Source organism: Rutilus rutilus, assembly GCF_951802725.1.
Source record: "Rutilus rutilus genome assembly, chromosome: 15".
NCBI lineage: Eukaryota > Metazoa > Chordata > Actinopteri > Cypriniformes > Leuciscidae > Rutilus > Rutilus rutilus.
The window spans coordinates 35321396-35346801 of record NC_140220.1 but is presented as its reverse complement, the minus strand read 5'-3'; the positions used below and the strand labels follow the sequence as shown (position 1 = coordinate 35346801).

Here is a 25406-nt window from a genome sequence, read left to right as displayed (position 1 = left end):
ATGGAGTGCATATTGTGTCACTGAACACTTTTGACTAAAAATGAAGATCCCACAAAATTGATAAAACTGAAATTTCTTCTGTTGAAAATAAAAGTTAGTTGCCGTCCCCTGAGACTCCCATCGAATATGTTTTCATACTATGGAAGTCAGTGGGGAACAGCAACTGTCTGAACAAACATTCATCAACATAACTTCTTTTGTGTTTAGCACAAGAAAATAAATGAATACAGGTTTGGAACAACATTAGAGAGTAAATAAGCTTTAATATTTAATGTTAAACAGAAATAGAAACCAAACCAAACAAAAGATTGTCCTTTTGCTTGTTGCATCTGGTCATTTGTCGCTCACTGTGTCACATGACGTTTGTTTAGCACCCCTCCCCCCCCAATAAATAATTACATTTATAAATAATGTAACCATTTGAATGGATTTTAAATAATTTTAAATCAATAGGTTTGCTTTTTAATTGTTGTAAATAAATTAAAATCCTCAATGCACAACTGAAACCTCTTTTCGCAAGTATTTTCTTATTTTTCATTGAACTAAAATGAATGTGGATGTCATAAGGTCTGATACGCCTTTAGATATATGATATGATCGAGACAAGAATAGATGTATGAGAATGACAGTAAAATTACATTACATTTAATGCTGAAGTATGTGAAAGATTATGGCTGAACCATCCAGTGGAGTGATGACAGTCACTCATAATGACCTGATGAATGAGGCATCATGGGAGATCAGTGACAGATGCAGACGTTATTACACAGCAGTGAACTCCTATGAGTAATTCTCATCAGTGCTTATGTGCTCACTGAGGTGAGATATGAAGTACAGAGGTGGCGGAGTGTGACATCTGCAGGCGCTCACATTCACAGTGACAATAACAAGCAGAAGTCACAAACTAGATGAAAAATGACTAATTACTCATTAGATGCTTTACTAAGTTTGGGGTCGGTGAAGTTTTAATGTTTTTGAAGTCTCTTCTGCTCATCTATGCGATCAGAAATACAGTAAAGTTCAGTAATACTGTTACAATTTTAAAGAAATGTTTATTTTTTATTTTTTACGTGAATATATTTTAAAATGTCATTTATTCCTGTGAATTTCAGGATCATTACTAGCCTGGTTAAAACCAGACCATTCTCAGTAGTAACTGAGTTATGGTCTGGCAAAGCTTCATTAATAACTCAATTCCAAAGGGACGTCACCAACGGACGTCGCTCAAATGCCTCTGGGCGCAATTGGATAGACCTAAAACCAATCAGAGCGATCGTCATCGTGTAAAGCCATATGCTGCGTCCCCATTCGCCTAGTTACACTACGCCATAAAAGTATGAACTCTTTTTGTGAAGAAAAGGTATTTACTTTTGAATGTGTAGCAAAAAAGTAGGCAAGCTTTGGGACATACTACTTCGTCATCTTTATCGGACGGATCTGTCGCGTGCATCCTGTCACTTAAACTGCCCTGTCAATCATCTTGTCACAGTTAAAATCCTCTATTAAATCTAATTTAATTTCCTACCGTTTCGGTGAGAAATGTAGTAGCACGTTCATCTGCCAGTGGGTCTTTCATGGAGACTGTCCTCATGTGTTTGCAATTTGAATATAATAATGCATTTAAAAGTTGGTGCGCTTCACCAACGGACGTCGCTCAAATGCCTTTGGGCGCAATTGGATAGACCTACAACCAATCAGAGCGATCGTCATCGTGTAAAGCCCGCCTCAACGTTTCTGATTGGTGCTGCGATTTTGACGGATTAGAAATGGGCTTGAATGAGCTCTTTGCCAGACTACTTGCAGAGCAAATCTAAATTTGCCGGAAGTTTGTCTGGGTTTTCCCAGGCTAGATCATTACTCCAGTCTTCAGTGTCACATGATCCTTCAGAAATCATTCTTATATGAGGATTTGATGCTCAAGAAACATTTCTGATTATTATCAATGTTGAAAACAGTTGCGCTGCTTCATATTTCTGTGGAAACCATTTTTTTTTTTTTTTACTTCATTTTGAATTGAAGGTTCAAATGAGCAGCATTTATTTTAAATAGAAATAGTCTGAAACTTGTCTTTTTGATCAATTTAATGGGAAAAAAATCTTGCTGACCCCAAACATTAGTTTAAATTCAGATATATCAGTAAAAATAGTTTTTACATATCGTAATATTTCCAATCTCTGTTTTGTCACCTAAACGTGAGGTGTTGTTGTGTACTGAGGCCCTGATGAAGTTTACTTTGGGTTTGTGATTGTGCACATTGAGCTTGTCCTGTTGGAGGCGCTCTTGAGTCGCTCTCAGATCCTGCTAAATGAGATGAGGCTGAGAAAGGAACATGAACATTATGAAAGTCATTGTTATCACCACAGCAACAGTGTGATTGACACTGCAGGGAGCATGGAGAGCGTCTGAGCTCGGGGCAGCAGAGGAACACATGTGAAGCGCTGGATTACTCTTATTGATTATTAATCAGGTAAATTAGCTACACTTAAAGCACGGGACATGATGCATTTAACCCGGAATATTCATAATTCATCAAAGTACTCTTGATAATTATTGTGTTTGCAAAGCACTTTAAACAGGCACAAAATAACACAGTCCTGTGGACTTTCACTGAAGGAGGGACCGGACTGGAAGGTGGTCTAAGTTAGGGCTCACGAGTCGATGAAAAGACAATAATTATTCATTAATTTGAATGTAACATTAAAATAAATAAGTGAGCTGCACAATTCATCTAAATTAAACTGAAATGTATGTGTGATATAATATCGGATTGTGATATCAAAGCAAAGGTTGCGCTGTATGTTTCAGTGTGTGTTTTCCAGGCGCGTGCGCAGCATATAATGGTGTGTTTTCAGATCAGCTCGGTTCTCAGTGAATACTGCTTCTGCAAGCGCTGTGAGTGTGAGTGTAACTAACACACATCTGGGAACATAATGTGCACCAGATTCTCTTACTTATTCACATTTCCAACAGTTCACAGCATTTCAGCCAGATCTGCCAGATTACAAGATCTGAATCGTAACTTGTAGTGTTTTTGGTTCTCGTAAAGATTGATCACTAGGGGTGTAACAATATATCGTGTCACAATATATCGCAATACAAAAATGCATCAATATGTATCGTGGATAGTGATCCGTATTGTGTATAATTTACCCAAAATGAAAATTAGAGAAGATTAGAAGAGTTTTAGTGTCAGTACTACATTAAACTATTATATATAATGTTGAATATAATGTATAATAATGCAGTGGGGGAATATTTGTGTGTCCTGATAATGCCAAATGTCTTGTTTTCAGTAAAAAGTGGCCAACACTATTTTAAATATATGTAATCAGTGACGGAGTTCAAGCATATTCATCTAAAATAATTCAATATTTTCAGCTTCAGAATCATGAATATTGTTATTCTGGTGTCTCTATTGTCCTGTGCTTTGGGTCCAAGCTTATTAATTTACACCCACAGTGTAAAATCAAATTTAGCATTTTAATCAACAGTGTATTTTTTTATCATATGTCTTGGAGTATCGCGATAATATGGTATCGTGAGTTCAGTATCGTGACATCAGGGTATCGTTACACCTCTATTGATCACCCTTGAAAGTAAGTGTCCGTTAGCGGTAGAGTCTTTGTTCTGTGTGTCTGGTTGTTTCACTGCAATAGCGACACGAGACATTTTCATATGAAATGATACGACGAAATAATCACAATATTCACTGATGAACAAAAACATTACGACCAAACACAGGTGAAGCGAATATCATCTAACATATAAACCGTATCGTATACACGGGCTTCTTCAAGACTGCCACCCTTTGTCTAGTTTCCAGCTCTGCTCACTCTGGACGTTTGCAATCAAGGTGCATCATGGGATGCTTTTAAATCAGAAATGCCGACCGGCTTTTCTTCCCTATTGACGTATACCAAGTGAAACAGCTTAACTGGGGGAAAAGGGACACACGGGACAGGACTTGATTTCGTCCATTGGGAACTGATTGTAGTTTGATGTGACTAGAGGTGCAGTTATCAGTGACATCATGCCAGTGATAAGCTCCATTAGTGCAGCGCTGTATGAGGCACTGCTCACACACACGTCAAACCAAGCAGCGAACCCAATGCAGAATTCACGATTGCGTAGATTCCTGTTCAAATGAACTGATTTTGACTGAAATCTCACTGTGAATGTGACTGGAGCTGCACAGGATCCTGGAGGGGAGGGACTGACATCAATCTGGGATGAATGTATTCCCGTTGTACGCATCATCAGAGAAGAGATGTCATTGCGAGGGGGCGGGCATAATTTATGCTTTTTATGAGGGCATAATAATCCTTTTAAATCAGTTATAATAAACCCTGCAGTATTACAGTTCTTAAAAAGTACGAATATTTTGATTTCGTTGTGACTAAACCATATGGAAGGAGTCATTTAAAAAAAAAATATATATATATATAGAAATTTTATCTTGTATAAAACTATTTTCAGGCATATAAGCGTTTATATCTGAAAGTTTTTAAATCCGTCGTGAAAAGGAAATTGCGCAAGTCTTTTCTTTCCCTATTGTGTCGGATACATAGACAGTATATAAACTGGACACAGCGACCCCATTGGATTCAACGGAGAAAAGTGAAGCAAATTAGAAGCTCTCACTTCCTGATGGCTGAGCGTACTGCGTGCGCAGACTCACACTGAGCTTGACGACCCGTCTGTCTTCTAGTAGCTGTGCCAAGAGAAATCTGAATCATTCCCTTCCGAAACTTGCAGAGCCGGAGAGCGTGAGTAGGAGCTGTCCATGAGCTAGGAGCAGGAGCAACTCTTGCTAAGTATTCTGATTAATTACTTTGTCATTTTGCCTCCACGTCCCCCCGATCGCCCGCGAGCTTCTCCTCCTGTCCATACGGTAATCTCTCTACTGTGCGACAGAGAGTCGCGTGGTTATGACGCAATCGTTAGCCTATTTTTACAAAAACTGCTTCTACGGGGCCATAACGTAAGATACAAGGTAATGGAGCCTTTTATACATTTTCGTGTTTCTTTATAAATAAATAATGGACAAATGGAGTCTTTAAACGCCTCAGATGTAAAGTTATTCGCTGTCAAAGTGATGCCAAAATGAATGGGAGTCAATGGATGCTAACAGCAGGTGATGATGGTCTGCTAATCAATGGCGGCGCCCGGGGAAGCTTCAGTTTCCGGCTGATGGATCACCTCCCCCCCCCGGTCGGATATTAAAGTGAAACAGCTTCTGGAACAAGAACAAATGTGGGCGGGGCTTAGTTTTGTCAGTTGGGAATTGATTGGATGGTTGTGGTTTGCTATTGGTGGATCTCATGTGAGTGACAGGTCCCCCCCCCCCCCCCCCCCCCGTCATCAGAGAAGAGAAGAGATGCTGCAAGAGGAAGGGGAAGATATTTTGGTTAAAGATTATGAGTGAATTTAACACAACAATGATGTGCACGGATAAATCATTTAGAATAAACACTATAAAAAATAAGAAATGCCAGTTTAGATTTCATGCTGACTTTAAGCTGGTGAGAAGCGTGCAGACGCGTGTGTGTTTGCGGATTAGCAGAGGTAATTATTCTCGAGGCTGAGAGACACCATGATCATTCCTCGATGATGTGAGCTGTGATGAATGAACTTCAGGTAGTTTACTCTCAGGAAAGCAAACGTTTTTGTCATGTCTGGCGTGGTTTCATCAGTTGTAGGAAGGTGTATGTATGTAAAATTGTCACATGACTCGTGAAGCGCTGTGGGAGTGTGAAGCGTAACGCTGGCGAAGAGTAGCAAGCGCTTCAGTTTTCAGCACTTTCTCTTCAATGAGAAATGTGAGACTTTAATCCTGGAGAAATGTTCTTTATATACATGCCTGTTTTTCACTCTTAAAACGATGCGTCTTTCACAGTCCAGGTGATGAATCTGACCTCAGTGCTGCAGCTAATGGCAGATCCCTGTTGCTTCAACCCTTTCAGAGCGTTTCTGTTGTGTTTGGGAGTCTTCTCAGACCACACCGTGATGCTGTAAGCGGAAAACCCTCTCGGTAGATGTTCAAGTGTATAAATAACACAGCAAATCCCTACAAAGACGCCCATCAAAGCCCAGACATCAATGGAGTAGAGCATCTGTGGAGTGGCTTAGACTTCGCTGTTTGCATCAGTGTGGTCTGAAACTTTTCTGTTGAATCACTATCTCGTGTCTGGGACAGCTGTGGGGTTTGATATGAAATCACACTGATGAGTGTGTGTGTGTGTGTGTGTGTGTGTGTGTGTGTGTGTGTGTGTGGCATTTGCCGTGTTCGCCTCTGATGAAATCTTTATTTTTCTATTGCCAGAGGATATAATCCCAGAAATACCAATACAGCTGCACCCATGTGAGAGCGCTTCGATAAGAAACCTCATTTGGTGATACTTTGTCCAGCCATTGTAAGTGTAAATATGATGTTCATGTGAAGGCAAGGCTGATCAAGAACTAATAGACATTTCACTTGGTTGAATCTGTTCATTTTGCCATCATTTGACATTTGGCTAGCGTCCACTTTGGAGAAAAGAGAATACTTCCTGTTTTTTGCCTATGATTTACTATTATAATAAAGACACTTTATCAAGGTCTGTAGATAATATGTGAAATTCTTTTCCACTTGTACAGATGAAAGGACAGTTTCACTCCAGGGGGAATGAGAGATGGTGTACGTCTTATTGGAAACGCTTCATCAGGGCACATTATTATGTTATTATTCGTAATATTTCATCAAAATGTGCCACCTCTGAAACGACTCTTATTTTCATCTAACCTTTCCTAGACTGTGCTGGCTATTGGTTAGTCGACCAGCAGTCAAACACAGATGCAGGACAGTATAAGTAAACCCTTTCCTGTGTTAGGGATCATCTGATGGTGCTTTCACATCTGTAGTTCGGTTCGTTTGGTCCGGACCAAGGGCGAAAAACGATACTTTGTAGCAGTCACGTGACAACATCCACATCACTCGTTGGCCAGATGTGTCTTGAATGCATTTCCATAACTGCACTTCGATTGGTCAGAATTAACGAGCGGGAAAATTCCAACAGAACTCCCGGAAGTAAAAAAAAGAGGAGGAAAATCCGGCAGACGACACGCCGCTGTTCACTATGGAGAGACGACTGCGTGGGCTGAATGTATCCCTGGTCATATTTTATTATATAGTTTGTCTACACCACTTTAGACAAACAATAATATTTGAGAATGAAGCGAGGATGCGGCTCGAAAATAACGTTAATCATTTCTATCAGGCTCCGCCCCTCCTCACAACTCCACGTTTGTCCGCGAGCTGCAACTGTCAACAAACATTTCTCCTCATCCCATAATGCACAGCGCCGCTGACTACGGCAACTGGTTTAGTCCAAAAATGCGCAGTTCTTTGGCAGTTGGTTCTGTTCAAAGTCGGATCACGTTCTCACCACAAACAAACCACTCCAGAGTTCAAGAGAGAGGTCTCGGTACGCTTGTTTGGTCCGCTTTAGGTGCGCACCCGAGTGCGACTGACGCATTCACACCTGCCCAAACGAACCGCACCAACGGGGAAACCGAACTCTAGTGCGATTCAACCGAACTAAATGAGGCAGGTGTGAAAGCACCCCTTTGTTTGTCTCTGTTTTAGCACTCGTTTAGTTCTGTGACCTGGTTTTCAGTTGTTTCCATGTGTTTTCATTACTTGATCATCAGTTGCTGTTATTTTCATTGATTGGTTTGTCTATTTAAACTCTGTGTTTCCTGTAGTTTGTCGGTTCTCATCGAGTTAGGTTTGGTTGTTTAGTTCCTGTGTTTTCTGAATACCTGGAGTTCTGTCTGCTGCGATTAGATCCGGTTCATTAACTCTTCTGCAACCCCACCGTGACATTACGTTGATTTCTGCATAAATTAGTCATCTTTTTTTTTCTTTTTTTTCACAACATTAGACTAAGATCATATGCTCAAACAACGTACAAGCATTGTTTTTACATCCTTATTGAACACTACATTTTAATTGTAGATTAACATCTACATGTTAATTGTCATACACTAACATTCAAAAGTTTCAGTAACATTTTTTCAACGTCAACGTCAGCAAGGCTGCATTTATTTGATCAAAAATACAGTAAAAACGGTATATTCTGAAATATTATTACAATTTAGAATAGTTATATTCTATGTGAATATATTGTAAAATGTAATTTATTCCTGTGATCAAATCTGTATTCTCAGCATCGTTACTCCAGTCTTCAGTGTCACATGATCCTTCAGAAATCACTCTGATATGATAATTTGATGCTCAAGAAACATTTCTCATTATTATCAATGGTGAATATAGTTGTGCTGCTTCATATTTCTGTGGAAACAGTGATACCTTTTTTAGGATTCTTTGATGAATAGAAAGAACATTATAACATTGTAACATTGTAACATCTTTACTCTCACTTTAGTATTTCATTAACTTTTAGTATTAACAAAAAAATCCCCAAACTTTTTGGACGGTTGAGTATGTGAACCCTCAGATTTAATAAACGGTTGATAGCAATAACCTCCACCAAACATGTCCTGTAGTTGCTGCTCAGACCTCCACAGCCGGTCACCTGTTTTATTGCAGGCCTTATCACCAAAGCCGGGCTGAGGCCAGGAGTCTCTGACCTTTTCAAGAGTCCCTCCATCACATGCAGTGCCTTGACAAATAACACACACAAACAGAACAACACAGTATGAGCCATCTGATGTTATATGTGGTTTTCCCCCGGTAATAGAGAAGGGAGATGAGAGGCCTGGCTGTCTCTAATGTTGCACCTCTAATGTTGTTATAGTTAACTCAAATTAAAATTCTACCATAAAAATGATTTTGTGGGCAGCAGTAGCTACACACTGCGTCGTCATCTTTGTTTACTTTTTTACTACGGTTGGCAACCCGCATTTAGCCCCCAATATACATAACATCAAAGAATGAACTGGTGTGAAAACACTTCAAACTAAATCAGGCCTAAACGAAGTTTGTTTGAAGTGTTTTTTTTTTTTGGAGTTTGAAGTTGCCAAAGCAAACTTAAACCCCTTTGAACTCCCATTGGTCAGTGGTGATGATGATGTAATCGGTGGGCGTGGCTCTGCGGCTCCGCCTCTTTTGAGATGTAAATCTTCTCCGGTTAATGTCTTCTGTTTGGTCCGTCGAGCTCAGACCTGAGTGATAACGTGAACACACTGGAGAGACTAAAGTTTTAATTATAATTGAAAGCAACACTGACCCTGTTTTTTAATGTTTAATACTGTAAAGCTGCTTCTTCTAAGCAATCTATTGTATAAAGTGCTATATAATAAACGTGATTTGACTGGAGTCCCGAATTTCTATGATCAGATGCTTTCTTAACTGCTGTTTTCTCACTGATGTCATACTTGTTGGGTTTATTGTATTATTGAGAGTAAAGTGCTCAGTACATAGTCACATGTTTATCTAAATGGCGCTCTTAGCAGAGTAGGCTAGGCGTCGGGATGTTTGCTAACTGTATATCGCTGAATTTTTTCCCCAAAGTTAAGAATGAAAAATAATTTCTCTGTAAGTTTATAGGGATCTTTGTGTCAACTGTGTTGGAGTAACTGGCGCTGGATTAATTACAATATTATTAGTGTTAATACAATATCAGTATTTAACTTTTTAAATATATCAGTCAGTACCAATATATTGTGATGCCCCTTCTATGTTCATGTGCATTAGATGGATGGCTATGGCCTTTGCATCTCACTGTTTTTCATTGCTATGTTGGATCATAACCGTCACAAAAATGGCAAACTCAAAACAAAAGGCCAGCTCTATGAAAGAAGCGCTCGTAAAGCCCGTCTCTCGCCACATCCCTCTGATGACTGTAATTATCTTAATAAGTTCACAGCTATTTTCAAGCTGCGGCTGGCTTGAGCAGAGTTCAGCACTCAGTGCCGCATATTTAATATGTGTATCAATGAAGAGGAGAGCAGTCCTCCCAGAATGAAGGGCTTTGTTTTGTCATCAATTACCACTGCATCTTTCCAAAGGCCAGTGTCTAGATCCGCCCATGCACACAGACTGCATAAATAACCAAAAATGATGATATTGATTCCAGTAAAGGAGGAAAATCGTTCATGTGCCCAGAAATGATTGGTCTGGCAGGTGGGTGGTCTGTGTGATTCAGTTTTAAGTCACTTGTTGTGTTCTGTCTCCCGCAGGTGTTCACTGCACACATGGCTTCAACCGCACGGGCTTCTTAATATGTGCCTACCTGGTGGAGAAAATGGACTGGAGGTTAGAAAAACACACACGAGCACTCACCCAATGAGCACTCACCCAATGAGCACTCACCCAATGAACACACACGAGCACTCACCCAATGAACACACGTAGACTGGCCACTAAATGAACCTTGACCAGCCACAGTAGCTGGAGGATACCAAGCCAAGCAAACCTAAAAATTGCTCTTTTTGCACACACGTTAATTACCTAAAATATCACTAATTTCAAAATAAATTCAAATATTTGTTGTAATATTGTTACAGTGTAATTATATAGTTAAGTACTGAGTAAATATTAAGCAACTACATGTACTTACTATAGGGTTAGGGTAGGATTAGGGTTTGGTTGAGGGTTAGTTGCATGTAATTATGCATAATTTACTGTTATTACTATGGTAAGTACATGTAACTTATGTAACAAGGACACTGTAAAATAAAGTGTTACCAAATAAAGAAATGCCCTCATCAGGGAATTATTTGACAGACTAATTTAAACCGTAACTAAAAGAACAGATTCGTTAGGAGGATGATTTGTTTGTGCATCAGACTTCATGCGGTGTGTTTGTCTGTGCAGCCCACGAGGACTTCATGATTCATTTCTTGCCACTATTTTTTCTCTCGTCACATTTAATACAGACTGCAAACTTACAAATCACACAAAATATAATTTACTCATGTCTATGCACTAAAATGTAAGGGTAGACCTGCCACAGCCTAATAAGTACCCACATTTGTCTGGTGCTAGATGATCATTTCAACCATTTGAAGTTTGGGGTCATTTAAGATTTAAAAATAAATAAATAAATACTTTTATACAGCAAGCACACTTTACATGATCGAAAGTGTCAGACATTTTTAATGTTACAAATGAGTTCTATCAATGCTGCTCTTTAATAATAAACTTTCTATACATGAAATAATCCTGAAAGAAAAATAAAAAACATTCACGGTTTCCACAGAAATATGAAGCAGTGCAACTGTTTTCAACACTGATAATAATGAGAAATGTTTCTTGAGCAGCAAATCATCATATTATCATGATTTCTGAAGGATCATGTGACACTGAAGACTGGAGATTTCTTACTCTCACAGAAATATATTGCATTTTAAAATAATGTAATTAATGCATTAATGCTTTAAAATAATGTAAAAAATATGGACTTTGTAAGCATAAGAGTTTTTTTCACGCGGCTGGCGTATTTTTTCAATTGTTTTCAATGGGAGCGCCACGTTTTTAAAACGCCATGAGCGTAACGAGGCGCTGGGCGTTCAGAGTTTTTTTACAGGTCGCCGAGAGTTGAAGAATGTTCAACTTTGGGTAAAACGCAGCGCTCATCACTGTCACCCAACCGTCCAATCACAGTGGAGGAGGGGCGGGACTAATACCACACCGACCAACCGCCACATTCTGCTTGTACAACGTCAACAGACAACAACACGCATAATAACGGAACAAAATCATTTAAAACAAGAGCCAGAGAAAATACGTTACATTGTATCGACATTTTAATATAGAATCAACACAGAAACAAAATATGTGTGAAATGAGATACTAGTAACACTTTCACGAACATTCCGTATCATAACAAGCGCTTCGCTTCTTCTCAACTGGAAAAAAACGCTCTCAAGCGCCCATAGCTAGGCGTTTACAGCTGGCTAAAAACGCTTTGGTGGACACACGGCCAAGAGACTTTTTTTTTTAAAAACATTGAAAGTATGTTGTGTATATGTTAAAATATGGTTATTTTTGCTTCTATATGTTATAAAAGCACGTAGTAATCTCTGCGTGCGGTCCGGTATATGAGCTCTGCGAGTGATCTCAAGGAAACACTCAGAGTGTGTACTGGACACAGCAATAACACGGCTGGGTCTGTCTCATCCCGAAGCAGCGCTTGCAAGGCACCACTTGGTCCCTAAAGGGGGTTGTGGGAACTTCGGGCACGTCCCCGGGCCGGGGTTTCAGGATCAGGTGAGAGTATGCCGGTCCAAACTCAAGGCGTAACCGTCTCTGAGGACGCCATGTGACCCAGGAGCCTTGGACACCGTCTTCAGGGAGTTCAGCATCGACTGAGTGCGCTCGTTCCTGAGATGCGCTGTCACATTGACATATCCTGGGAAAAGAGATGCTCTGCACTGGGGAGAGTTTGCTCTTCTCCCAGTCGACCTGAAGCCCTAAACGGCTGAGGTGCCTGAGCACCAGGGGCCGCGTATATAAAACTTCATGTAGATTTCATCCTAAAAGTGTGCGTACACAAGATTCAGATTTATAAACGCCAGAACCTGCACAGAATTCCCTTTTAGTCAGCGGAAGATTGTGCGTACATGCGCCTCTACCCCGGAATAGCATTATAACTGTGGCTGGTAACTCTATGATGATTGAAATCATGAAATTACTTAAAGAATTACTTAACAAACTGCAAAATCATATTTTCTAATACATTTTATTTCATGCATGGATTGCTTTTGACAGCTCTGCACGAGCTCGTGGCGCCCTCTGCGGGACAGGTCTGCACGCTTGCGAACCCTATCATTAACAAAGTGTAGACTCAAAGTAAATTAGATATTCAGTGCAGTGTAGACAACTTTGATTATAATGGAACTTTTTGAGATCATGAACTGAGATGGGACAGCTTTTTGAGTGATTGTAAAGTGTTTTTTGAACGTTTTCTAGGCTAAATATAATCCGTTCAGAATTTAAATAGAAGTCGACACATAACGGTAATTGATATGATAATTGATATTAGTACGTTATCAGCTATTAATGCTGCTAATGTGACATGTTTGCCATCTCAGTGTCAGACCGCTGCCTTGTGCCTTCGAAAAATCAACGTTCTTAAAAATAATAATAGGAAAAGCCCTGCACCGCACAGAGTCGTTACGTACACTACCGTTCAGAAGTTTGGGGTCAGTAAGAGTTTTAATGTTTTTAAAGAAGTATCTTCTGCTCACCAAGGCTGCATTTATTTGATTAAAAATACAAACAAAAACAGTAATATTGTGAAATATTATTCCAATTTAAATCAGCTGTTTTCTATGTGAATATACAGTAAAGTGTAATGTATTCCTGTGATCAAAGCTGAATGTTCAGCATCATTACTCCAGTCTTCAGTGTCACATGATCCTTCAGAAATCAGCATAATATGATGATTTGATGCTCAAGAAACATTTATTATTATTATCAATGTTGAAAACAGTTTTTTACATTTTTATTTCATGATGCTATGATGAATAGAAAGTTCAAAAGAACAGCATTTATCTGAAATCTAAAGCTTTTGTAACATTAAACACTACCGTTCAAGAGTTTGGGGTCAGTAAGAATTATAATTTTATTTTTGGGGGAAAGAAATAAAATAAATCAATACTTTTATTCATCAAGGATGAGTTAAACTGATCAAAAGTTACAGTAAAGACATTTATAATGTTAGAAAATATTCTATTTTAAATTAATGCTGTTCTTTTGAACTTTCTATTCATCAAAGAATTTTGAAAAAAATGTTGTACACAACTGTTTTCAACATTGATAATAATTAATTAATGTTTCTTGATCATCAAATCATCATATTAGAATGATTTCTGAAGGATCATGTGACACTGAAGACTGGAGTAATGATGCTGAACATTCAGCTTTGATCACCGGAATAAATTACAGTTTAAAATATATTAAAATAGAAAACAGTCATTTTAAATTGTCATAATATTTCACAATATTACTGTTTTTTTTTTTTTTTTTTTTTTTTTTTTTTTTATCAAATAAATGCAGCCTTGGTGAGCAGAAGATACTTCTTTTAAAAACATTAAAAATCTTACTGACCCCGAACTTTTGAATGGTAGTGAATATTTAAGTCCTTACTCTGATTATTGTAAAATATTGCATTGCTGCTGCACATATGAACAGTCAATAGTTACGTTTACATGGACACTTTTTTCATAGTCAGTGACAGAAATCACCAATTAAAAACACGTAACGCATCGTTTGTTCTTCATTTTGTTATTCTAGCACTCAAAACGCCTCCATAAATGAAAAAAAGAAATGTGATATTGCCCAATGTGTCTATTGCATTTTGATCACACATCATGGCAAAATGAAAAAACTTCCAAAGTCGAAAGTAGAAACATCTACTCTTCTTTGCTTATTTCAGTTCATCTCAATATCAACAAACTCTTCATGCTGGATAAAACAAGAGTGCGCTCGTCCCTGTTGTTTGTCAACTCCCATTGATCATCGTGAGGCGTGATCAGAGTCGGCCTGATATCATTCCCCCTTACAATCAGAGTCGCTCTTCAAGCATAAAAACTGTGTGTTCATTTTTCAGAAGAAATTGCTGAGGAGATCAGAAAAACTCTGCTGACGTCTTTCACTGTGGAGGAAGTTAAAAGTCATTTCCAAGGCTCTGAGTCTGAGTTGTAATCTCTAAATGGGAAGGCTTGGAACAGCAGTAGGTCTGCCTTGGAGACATCTGCTGAAATTTCAATGAGTGAGCGCATTAAAAAAACATGTGAAGAAGTGAAGGCTTTACCTCTGTCACCTTCGGTCAGTGTTCGTGACCGCACGGTCGGAGGGACACGGCTAAAATCCCGAGAGGACAGCAGAGCAGAAGATAAAACAGTGCTAGCAAACACAATCTGACTTACTCTAAACATGGTTTTTAACTGATTGTTTTTTTTCCAAATTGGACTTTTTTTATGGTCTAATTTAGATTTGAGAGTGAAATACTCAAACTGTGTTTCTGTCTCATCAGGAGCACAGACTCAGTTTTGTACGTGGCTGCGAGTTCATAAACGAAGGCTTGGCTCATGAATATGAATTATGTTACACAGTGTTTGCTCTTTTGCTTGATTAGCTGACAGGCATGATTTGGGAAGAAGGCTTGGCCCATGAATATGAATTTCTTGTGACTGGACGCTTTGGGAACCGATCAACGTGACCTAATTAATATTCATGAACTAAGCAGTCTGCCAGTCAAATAGCAACGCACTAAAGTACTTGAAGGAGACGTGTTGGATTTGTACACTTCTGACGCTGAGATATATCGGGTCTAACACAGCAGTGCAGTGAAGAACATCAAGCTTGACAAACTGCCTTCGCTTGCAGGTTTGTGAAGATTTACACGTAATGCTAGTTTTGTCCCGTGTGTGAAGGCCAGCGTGTTGAAGTCATCTCGAGTCTTCAGGCGTAGAGTCGTCTTCATTGTGTTTCCCTCACTGGAGCTTTCAATGCGTCTCTGAAAAGTGTTAGAGAAATGACATTGATCATATATATATATATATATAAGCCCTCACCGCTGAGCGCATCTCTCATCGCATGTGTGTATAAGGTTGTGGACCGCGCAGAAAATATGCTAAATGCAAATCTTAAAATGAAATGAATCGTGCAAAGTTATGATAGCAAAATAAATGTTAAAAAGGGAGAGAAATTGGCAGTATGGATGGGCTGCATGAAAAGCCCTCATCTTCACACACCGTGAGCAAAAGCGTGCAGTGATGCAGAATACATTAAACACAGCTCGACTCGCCACAGTGATGTTGTTTGGTCATTTATGAACCGCTGAGAGCATGAAACCATCAAGATATGAGAGACATTTAGAAACCAAATGATCAGTTCTGCCGTTCAGCTTCATATCATATTAATTACTAGGCGTATTATTTAAGTGTTTGAGCTTTAGCACATTTTTTTTTGTATGATAATCAGTTTCATTAAAGTTTTGGGTTGCCACTGGATCCATGTTTTGGTCCTGGAGCAAACGGAGTTTGACAAGAGCACTTCTGCTTACTCTGGTGTTTTTAAGTCCCGCCTCTTCCACACCTGGTGTGGCTCATCGATACCTCATTATGTTCAGTCAAGCATGCTAGTAGAAGGGCTGTGTTGTCTCGAGGAAAGAGTTTAATTGTTCGAATTTTATCGTATTGCCATGTGTTTGTTTTCCCCCGGTAAGTGAAGACATACTGCTGTAGCTCAAAGATATGATGCTGGCTCCTCTCATCTCAGAATAACTGATGCATTAATAATGTTTATTAGTGGGTGATTCTGCACTAATTGTGTAAAGATGAGATCAAAATTCAGGGGTGCTGCCCACCAAGGCATTTATTTGATCATAAATTAATTAAAAACTGATATTGAAGTAATACTGTGATTGTGTACAATGCAAAATAATAGTTTTCTATTGTAATATATTTGTCATTTATATCTGTGATTAGTAAAGCTGTATTTTCAGCATCATTACTCCAGTCTTCAGTGTCACATGATCCTTCAGAATATGATGATTTGATGCTCAAGGAACATTTATGATTATTATCAATGGTGAAAACAGTTGCGCTGCTTCATATTTTTGTGGAAACACTTTTTTAGGATTCTTTGATGAATATAAAGTTTAAAAAAACAACATTTATATGAAATATATATATTTTTTGTAATATTGTAAATGTCTTTACTATCACTTTTGATCAATTTAATGTGTCCTTGATGAATAAAAGTATTAAATCTTACTGACCCCAAACTTTTGAATGATAATGTAAGTAATTGTTGTAATATATAAAAAGCATACGTGATCTAAAGAAATGTTTAGTTTTAAATTAAGAGAAAGTAGTTAATAGTTAATAAATATAAACTTATATATATATATATATATAGAATGTGTATATATTTATGAAACATAAAATTGCTTGGACATAGTTAATTTCTAGAGCTATAAAAATGCCTCCCAGCACTTAGAATTCCACAAAAAAATTAATTTAGAGATCTTACCAGTGGCATTATTTTAATTGATTGGTAGAACGAAATGAAAGGTAAAAGATCACTTTTTTTTTTTTTAATGCAGTGTAAAAGTTTAACATTTAACATCATAAATGAAATGAGAATCTTTTTTTGAATTTGATTATTTTATTTGAAATAATTAATATATAAATAATCAGAGTAATTAATCTTGCAGTATATGAATTAGGGATGCACGAGATTTAGGCCACCATATCGGTATCGGGCGATATATGTTCATTTTGTTATGATCTTTTTTAGGCCCGATAAGAAAATTTGGCCGATATATTATAACCGATAAATAATGCATTTTCCCTTCAGCTGAGGCACTTCAGATGCGCACTGTTCACCATGATGGTTTTGAACTGATGGAAATATGATTGGAATCACTTAAAAAAAAAGGAAAATGCAGTAAAGCGCAACATGTGCAGCGCAAGTCTGTCATATAGGCTACATACATTTATAATGAGAACATTATAATCGTGTGCTTGGGACATGGCTTTTAATGCTGAGACTTTTGTCTGTGTAATCAGGCTCTCAAAAATTATATACAAATTTGGATTAAGGCTGATCGGCCAATATTTTGGTTATCGAATATAACGAGTTATTGGTATCAGCCAAAATGTTCATACCTAAGTGCATCCCTAGTATGAATGTATTAGTGCTGCACGATTAATCGTATCGCAATCGCGATGTCAAGCCTACGCGATTTATATGACGCAAAATGCTGCGATTTTATATTAAATAAACAAATTAGCGCTGTTAACGCAATTAACACAGCATCTGTTAATTTTTGGCATCCTTTGGTTACAGTTTTACATGATCCTGCTCTTATTCATGCAAATGCTTTTAAACCATTCATGCGCGATAAGACAAAAAAGAAAGCGCTACCTGTGAATGTCCTCCTGACACACACACACACACACACACACACGACCCACAGATAGACGCGCGCAAGTATCAAGTTCTCTTTCGCGGTAGAACGAACACCACACGTATGCCAAAATGAACGCGCTGCCTGTGAATATCCTGACTGTGACACACAGAAAGACTCGCGCTAATATCGTGCGTGCGCACAAAACAGCACGCCAGAATACAGCTCTCTTTCGAGCTTGAACGAACAATAACACACACAATTATGCCAAAATGTCTTTTTGTAGAGTATCTTCATAACATAAGAGTAGTCTTATGATGAACGTGAAGAGTTGTGACTCGTGAGAGAATGAGGCGTGTGAGATCTGCGTCTCTGACAGCAGCGGCTGCTCTTAAAGGGACAGTACACAGTAGCCACTAATTATATCTGTCGCCAAAGTTAATCAAAGAACAAAGGGAACGGAGAAAAACACTCACTGCTCTTGACTAAAGAACTATTTTCTTTAGGCAGATTATCACTAATCTGTGTGTGCATTTATTTACCTTGAGAACCAAGCAAGTTGACTCTTGAAACCATTTGTTTATTATATCGCATATCGCAATCGCAATATTGACCTCAATTATCGCAATATGACATTTTCCCCAAATCGTGCAGCCCTAGAATGTATGTAGTATTGCATTGAGTGTATCCTGAAGGACGGGCGTGATGTGTGTTTCCTCTCGTCAGTGTGGAGGCGGCTGTGGCGGCGTTCGCTCAGGCTCGGTCCCCGGGCATCTATAAAGGAGACTACCTGAAGGAGCTCTTCCGGCGCTATGGGGATGTGGAGGACGCCCCGGCCGCCCCCGCTCTCCCCGAGTGGTGCTTCGATGACGAGGAGGATGGAGAGGTGGATGACGACGGGAATGCCAGCGCTCAGGGCTCCGAGCCCAGCTCCTCTCACTCCAGTCAGGGCAAGAAGAAGAAAGAACGACTAAAAGTGGTGCGGAAAACTCATTTCAGCTCATGCTTTCAGTGTCCTGAAGGAATATCCCCGGCCCGATACAGCACGGCTCATCTGACTGTTGACTGTCACGTGACTGTTGTCTGTGTGTGTGTGTGTGTGTTTCAGGGCGCTGTGTTTCTGGAGGGGGTGACAGTCAAAGGAGTCTCTCAAGTCACGTCACAGCCCAAGCTCGGCTCCATCCAGCGCAAATGTCAGGAGTTCTCCGAGTGGGACAAGTGAGTGTGTGTGTGTGTGTGTGTGTGTGTGTTTTACACCCCGCAGACATGTCAAGTACTCCAAAGTGTCAGACGGTGAGGACTGGGAATGTGTGGGGCGTGAATTGGGTACAAAATACAACAAGGTTCATTAGTTAACATGAATTAAGAATGAACAACACTTCTATAGCATTAATTAATCTTAGTTAATCTTAATTTAAATTTCAACATTTACTAATGCATTATTAAAATCAAAGGTTGTATTTGTTAACATTAGTTAATGCACCGTGAACTAACACGAACAAACAATGAACAGCTGGATTTTTATTAACTAACATTAACAAATATTAATAAATACTGTAACAAATGGATTGCTCATTGTTAGTTCATGTTAGTTAATACATTAACTAATGTTAACTAATGAACCTTATTGTAAAGTTACCAAAATAAGAACTAAACCTCTAAAAAAAGGCTCATATCTGATGTGTTTGTAAGAAAGGAGCAGGGTTACGCAGACTAATAGAGGGAATGCATTGACGTCACTTTCCCGCGGGAACACACTCCCTCAGCGGGACTGAGTGGCAGAAGAGCTGCTGAGGAGTGACTGGATTTAATAGGGGAAACTGCCAAACCACGAGTAAAACAAACCATTATCAGTTTAAACTAAAGGCTGAACTCAATATAGTGTTCCTTACAACTTACCAAAGATCCAGAGATCCAGTGATATTGACATGCAGCCGGGAGTCGTGCTTCCTGACATTTATATGAGCCTGATTTAGATGACAGGGAAATACATAAAGCAAATTTGCCTGTGAACGCTTTATATAAATACAATACAGGTCTAAACCCGGGTGATCACTTATATCAGTGTTAAGTACAGTCTCATCATATCGTCTAGCCCTAAAACAAAATAACTGTGTGTTTTTGGCACTTTTGCCAGTATTTATTTAAAAACATTGAATTATGCAGAATTTAATTGATGAGTTGTCCATACAATATATAACAATACAATATATAGGGTATTTTACCCCTAAATTCAGCATATTAACACAGAAATCCACCTTTCGCTGCCTGGATCCAGTTGTTTCTGTGAATTGAAATGATCCATTTGCTTCTCTGTTCTGTAGCTGTCGGCAGTCTGTAAAAATACACCTCAGATTTCTTGTCAAATCTATAGTTGTACAGTCAATCGCAAAGCTCTTTCCCGTTTTAGATGTGTTTCGTGTATTTTTCGCCGCATTCACGCTGAAAACCAATGCTGTCGCTCAGTCTCTTTGCCACTCAGTGTGTGTGTTTTTAAGTGAAATATGCATGGATGAATTGTAAATCAATAACATGCATTTAGAAAATAGACAGGGTGAGTTTTCATTTCCTGCCAACTCTGACCTAGTCCGAAGCACATGACATTTGTGCCTTTAAGCGCCTAATAATTAATTGGAAACATATTTGTAGCCTATTAATGGAGCGTGTCTCAGCTGAGTTCTGCCGTGTGTTTTTATCCTGATAAAGCGACAGCCATGATTACTTTCATTGATGAGTGGAGATCAATTAAAACCACCCAGCAATATGTCCCATTATAATAAAAAAAAAATGTTTATGTGCTTGCCTGTCAGATCCGGGTTTCCTGGTGCTCAGCCCGTATCGATGGACCGCAGGAACATTCGTCTGTTGGAGAAGAACGCTTATAAAGTCAGCTGGAAAGCGGACGGCACACGGTGAGTCCAGCGACTGAAGTAGTGCTGTTCTGAGCACACGCTATGCTAACACATCAACACAAACGCTCTTAGCTATGCTTGGAGACTCGCTGCTGCGCTCCACAACGTCAAGATTTCAGTAGAAAAACAAGCAAAGAGAACTGAAAGAGGGCGAGTAAACATGTATTGTACATGTTTTCAAGGTTTTTTTATAGCCGTATTACACTTTTGTAGCAATTTATCTCTTGAAATCCTAAAGTATTTTCATGAAGTTACTCGTAATTGTTTTATTTTTTTTACACTTTTCCATCTTCTCTGACCCTTACAATTAAACATCCTTTTTTTTGTTTATAGTTAATTCATCTTGTATTTTGGATTTCAGTTTTCATTGAATTAGTTTGAATGATGCATTACTGATTTTACAACGGTTGGGTTAAAATATGAATGCGACTGTTGAAAAGTTTGAGGTCAGTAAGATTAAAAAAAACATACTTTTATTCATCAAGGACGCATTAAATTCAAAAGTGACAGTAAAGACATTTAAAATGTTATAAAAGATTTCTATTTCGATTAAATGCTGACCTTTTAAACTTTCTTTTCATCAAATAATCCTGAAAAAAATGTAAGCAGCACAACTGTTTTCAGCATCTGAAGGATCATGTGACGCTGAAGAGTAATGATGCTGAATATTCAGCTTTGATCACAGGAATAAATTACACTTTACAATGTTTTTTTTTAAATTGTAATAATATTTCACAATATAACATTTGTCACTGTATTTGTGAACAAGCCTAGGTGAGCATGGGAGGAGGCCATGGAAGTAAAATTATTCCCAAATGTTTTTTAAAGTTTCCATTACATAAGAGGCTTCTTTCAAAAACATGAAAAACATAAAAAGTGTACTAACTTTTTAAGTTTATTCTAATTAATATTAATACTCCCTCCTGTCTAATGCACCGATTGCCAGAAGTCAGGCCTAGAGGAGGTTCATTTAATCAGGCCTTACAACATTCTTTGGCTCCATTTTTTTTTTTTTTTTTTTTTTAACAAAATGCTAGTTTTTGTCTTTGAAATAGATTTAGTTAGCGGTAATAACATTAATGCCTACATACTAGTACGTTGAATGTTTTTTTCATCGTTCTTTTGATGTTGAATCACCCCTTCAGATGATCTTCAGTATAATTGTGTCGTGCGGTTTCTATGGCGTAGGGCCGTTTAATGATGCTACAGGTCGTTGTATGGCAGCTCTGCTTGAGCTTGTCTGCTGTAATGATGTGAGCTGTCTCTATTCACTCCCGCTGGCTCATGCGCTCAAGCGTCTGCGTGAACATCATTAAACACTCATCCATAGGACGGATCTGCTCAGATGCACCACGGTTGGCACCTTGCAGAATGTTTTATGCCATAGCAGCGAATGAGCTGGTTTGGTGTGTCATAGGGATCCAAAATTAGCTGAAAGTTGAGCAGAACATCCGTGGCTCTTTGATAGAAAAACACTTGGCTCCGTCACTGAGACATTCAAAAGGCTGCAGCTGATCTCTTTAACTGGAGATCCGTTCTAACAAGCCCATTATCCTGTGCTTTGGCCACTGATGCGTTTGCTCTGGGGACGTCCAGCAAAGCCCTCTGTAATAATGACCAAACGAGAGGATATTAAAGCTCAAGCTCAAGGCAAAGACAAGGATTGATTTTCTTAAGAAGGGCTGCATGATTGTTTTGTGATACCAGTGCTAATATATCCAACCACTTTTCACTTTGGCATGCAATGTAAAAAATTGCTCTGGTAAAATAATGGCAGTAGAGTCGCCAGCAATATACTGTAATTCTACGGTATGAATACTGTGAAATTGCTTTACAGCTTATTACTGTTAAACTTAAACAGTACTTTTTCAGTATTTTTTTTATTTTACAGTAAAATACTGGCAGCCGAGATGCCAGCGATATACTGTAATTATTAGGGCTGGGTATAAAATCTAGATTTCTCGATTTTAATCGATTCTCATTTTTATGAACCGATATCGATTCTTAAATCCCAAGAATCGATTAGTCATCCTGTTTGATTCATTCAGTTGATGAATGAATGAATGTAACATTGTAGCGCATCCCATCCAATAAATCACAATAATCTTTGTGCTTTGTTACAAAGTGTCAGATTTCAAATTACGTCCATTTTCTTACGAAATTCAAAAACATAAATAGCGTTTTGTCGCTGTGGCGTGAGATCGCTCTGGCTCAGCTCTAGAGAAGCACGTGATCTTCTCTTCCGCCTTAATAACACCAGTTACAGCGCGAGATAAACATGAATGAGCATCTGAAAGTGTGTTAAAAGATAGAGTACAACTTATCGAAGTCCGTATCATGTGACATGGAATCGCTCAATCAGTGTTTCAACCGTGGAAAGACGTCAGTAAAACAGCTTGTCATGTAAAGTCACATTTACCTCAGAAAAAACAGATCCAGTGACCATAAACTCATCAGTCAGCGAGAAAAATTAACTCTAGAGAGGAGCATTTTTCTAAATATATGCACCATATTACATAATCATTATCATTTTTAATGTTCTTCAATTTTTAATGCATGTTTGAATAAATCTGGCAGGTTTTTATGACAGCCACCATTTAAATGTTTATATTTCATATAACTTTATTATTATAAAAATAAATAAAAGTGTCATTTAAGTGTTTGTATACAAATCAGTTCAATATTACACCTTCAATATTATAGTAGGCTAATGAAGCCTATAGGCCACCACTGACTCCCATAGTTTACAGCATTAGTGAAGAGATTTGTTTTCCTTGAGAAAATTTGCCATGTATTGTAGCTGATATCCAAAATAATCAATATTGAATCGAACCGGAATCGAAATCGAATCGAATTGTGAAATTTGTGTCAATACCCAGCCCTAGTAATTATACGGTATGAATACTGTGAAATTGCTTTACAGCTTATTACTGTTAAACTTAAATAGTAATTTTACAGTATTTTTGATTTTACAGTAAAATACTGGCAGCTGAGATGCCAGCGATATACTGTAATTCTACAGCTATTATATTGCTTTACTGTTAAAACAAAAACATGCAACACATTTCTGTGATTATTTTAATTTACAAAACACTCTAAAAAATGGTGAAGTAAAAAACAACCCAATTTGAGTCATTTTAGCAACACAGCTCTAGGTCAAAGAGGGAACTGCAAAATAGGTTGGAAACTAAAATCACACGGGAAAATTCTACAGTAAAAAGACAACAGTAATAGGCTAATAAAAAGTTGAACATTTGTTTATAGGCAAGAATACCCAAAATGGACAAAAATATAATAAAATCAACGTGAACATTTGCAAGAAAAAGTGCAGAAAAGAATACAAACTCAAACTCTGTTGTATAGCTTAAACATAATTGCGAAAGTTTAGTAATCAACAATGTTTAAGAACAGATTTGAACAGTTATTTTGTTTATCTCTCGCCAACGAGCACTTGACGGCCAAAACCATCAGCGTGTGAAAGCCTTAATAAACACTGACATTTGGGAATAAATTATGTGAATCAATAGGATTTTACCCTCTCCGTTTAATGCGTTTATAATCACTCACTTCACTCTCAAATGCTATTCCGGCTCGTTCAGATCCTCATCAGTCACCGTTCGAGTCATGTGGATGTGAGAGAAAACACTCCGACCAAAACCTCAAGTTTTTTAAGAACGCTGCAGCCAGTTTCAAATAAATAAATACATTTTCCACGTATATTCCTGTCATGAGCATCCGCAAACACCGATAGGAAGATTACTTGTACCAGAGAATGTCTAATAAGGGGAGAACGTCCACTCTCAGTACACTTCCGGCTTCTGAACTGGTTGCAGTTCCACTCTGGCTCCACATGAGGGCGCTCACAGGACGAGTGCAGAATGAATGGAGGTCTATGGCGCTATAGCCATCAAAATCCACTTTTCTCAGGATATAATTTTTTGTCTAGTAATTTGAATGTTGTATTCGAAAGGAGACGTAAAGAAATTACACATTGCTGGGTGTTAGATTTTTTAGGGTCACTGCTTTATGGTAATCCTTCAGTCACTTTGGTACTTTCGCGCTCTGCACTTTCTTTTCTCTCGAGGCATCGACAACACAGCTGACACAGGTAAACACACGTGCTAGACGAGTTTTTGTTTTGTTTGTTTCTGGTCCCGCTTCGGATGCCACGATGCCATCAAGCGGTATCTCTGGTCGTAATCAGTCCTTCACTGACCAATCAGCGTTCATTAGCAGAATGCTAGCGTGTTATGGGCAACAACAACTCAACCTGTAAGAAATCGAAAGGACATAAGTACTCGTTCATTCAACTTTCGACCTATAACCCATGTTGAACTTGCAAAACCTACGATCAAATCTGAGATTTCTCAACGGCAATCGGGTGAAAGAGACACATTTAGCCGTCTAGCTCCATAGACTCCCATTCATTTTGCACTATTGGGCGATCGCCCCCAGTGGAACTCTGGTGGAACTACAACCAAAATTCGGTACAATAGGACTTAGCTCTCCGTAGACGGGCTCTGCTTGTACTCAAGCTCCTGTGAAAGATCAGCGCCATTATGCTTGCTTCAAAAATGCACCAGCCCACAATGCATTGGGTTCTAGAGTACAAATCCGTCATACATAA

The 25406-nt window shown here is 38.5% G+C and overlaps 1 protein-coding gene across 1 annotated transcript in view; it reads left to right on the top strand.

Moving 5' to 3' along the window:
* The window catches only part of rngtt (RNA guanylyltransferase and 5'-phosphatase), a 122099-nt gene that overhangs the window by 5396 nt on the left and 91297 nt on the right, over nt 1-25406 (top strand). Inside the window, exons 5-8 of the mRNA XM_084431417.1 lie at nt 10183-10258; nt 18594-18846; nt 18976-19085; nt 20678-20779. Coding sequence (XP_084287543.1) covers nt 10183-10258; nt 18594-18846; nt 18976-19085; nt 20678-20779 — 541 coding nt within the window. The remainder of the gene's footprint in view (nt 1-10182; nt 10259-18593; nt 18847-18975; nt 19086-20677; nt 20780-25406) is intronic.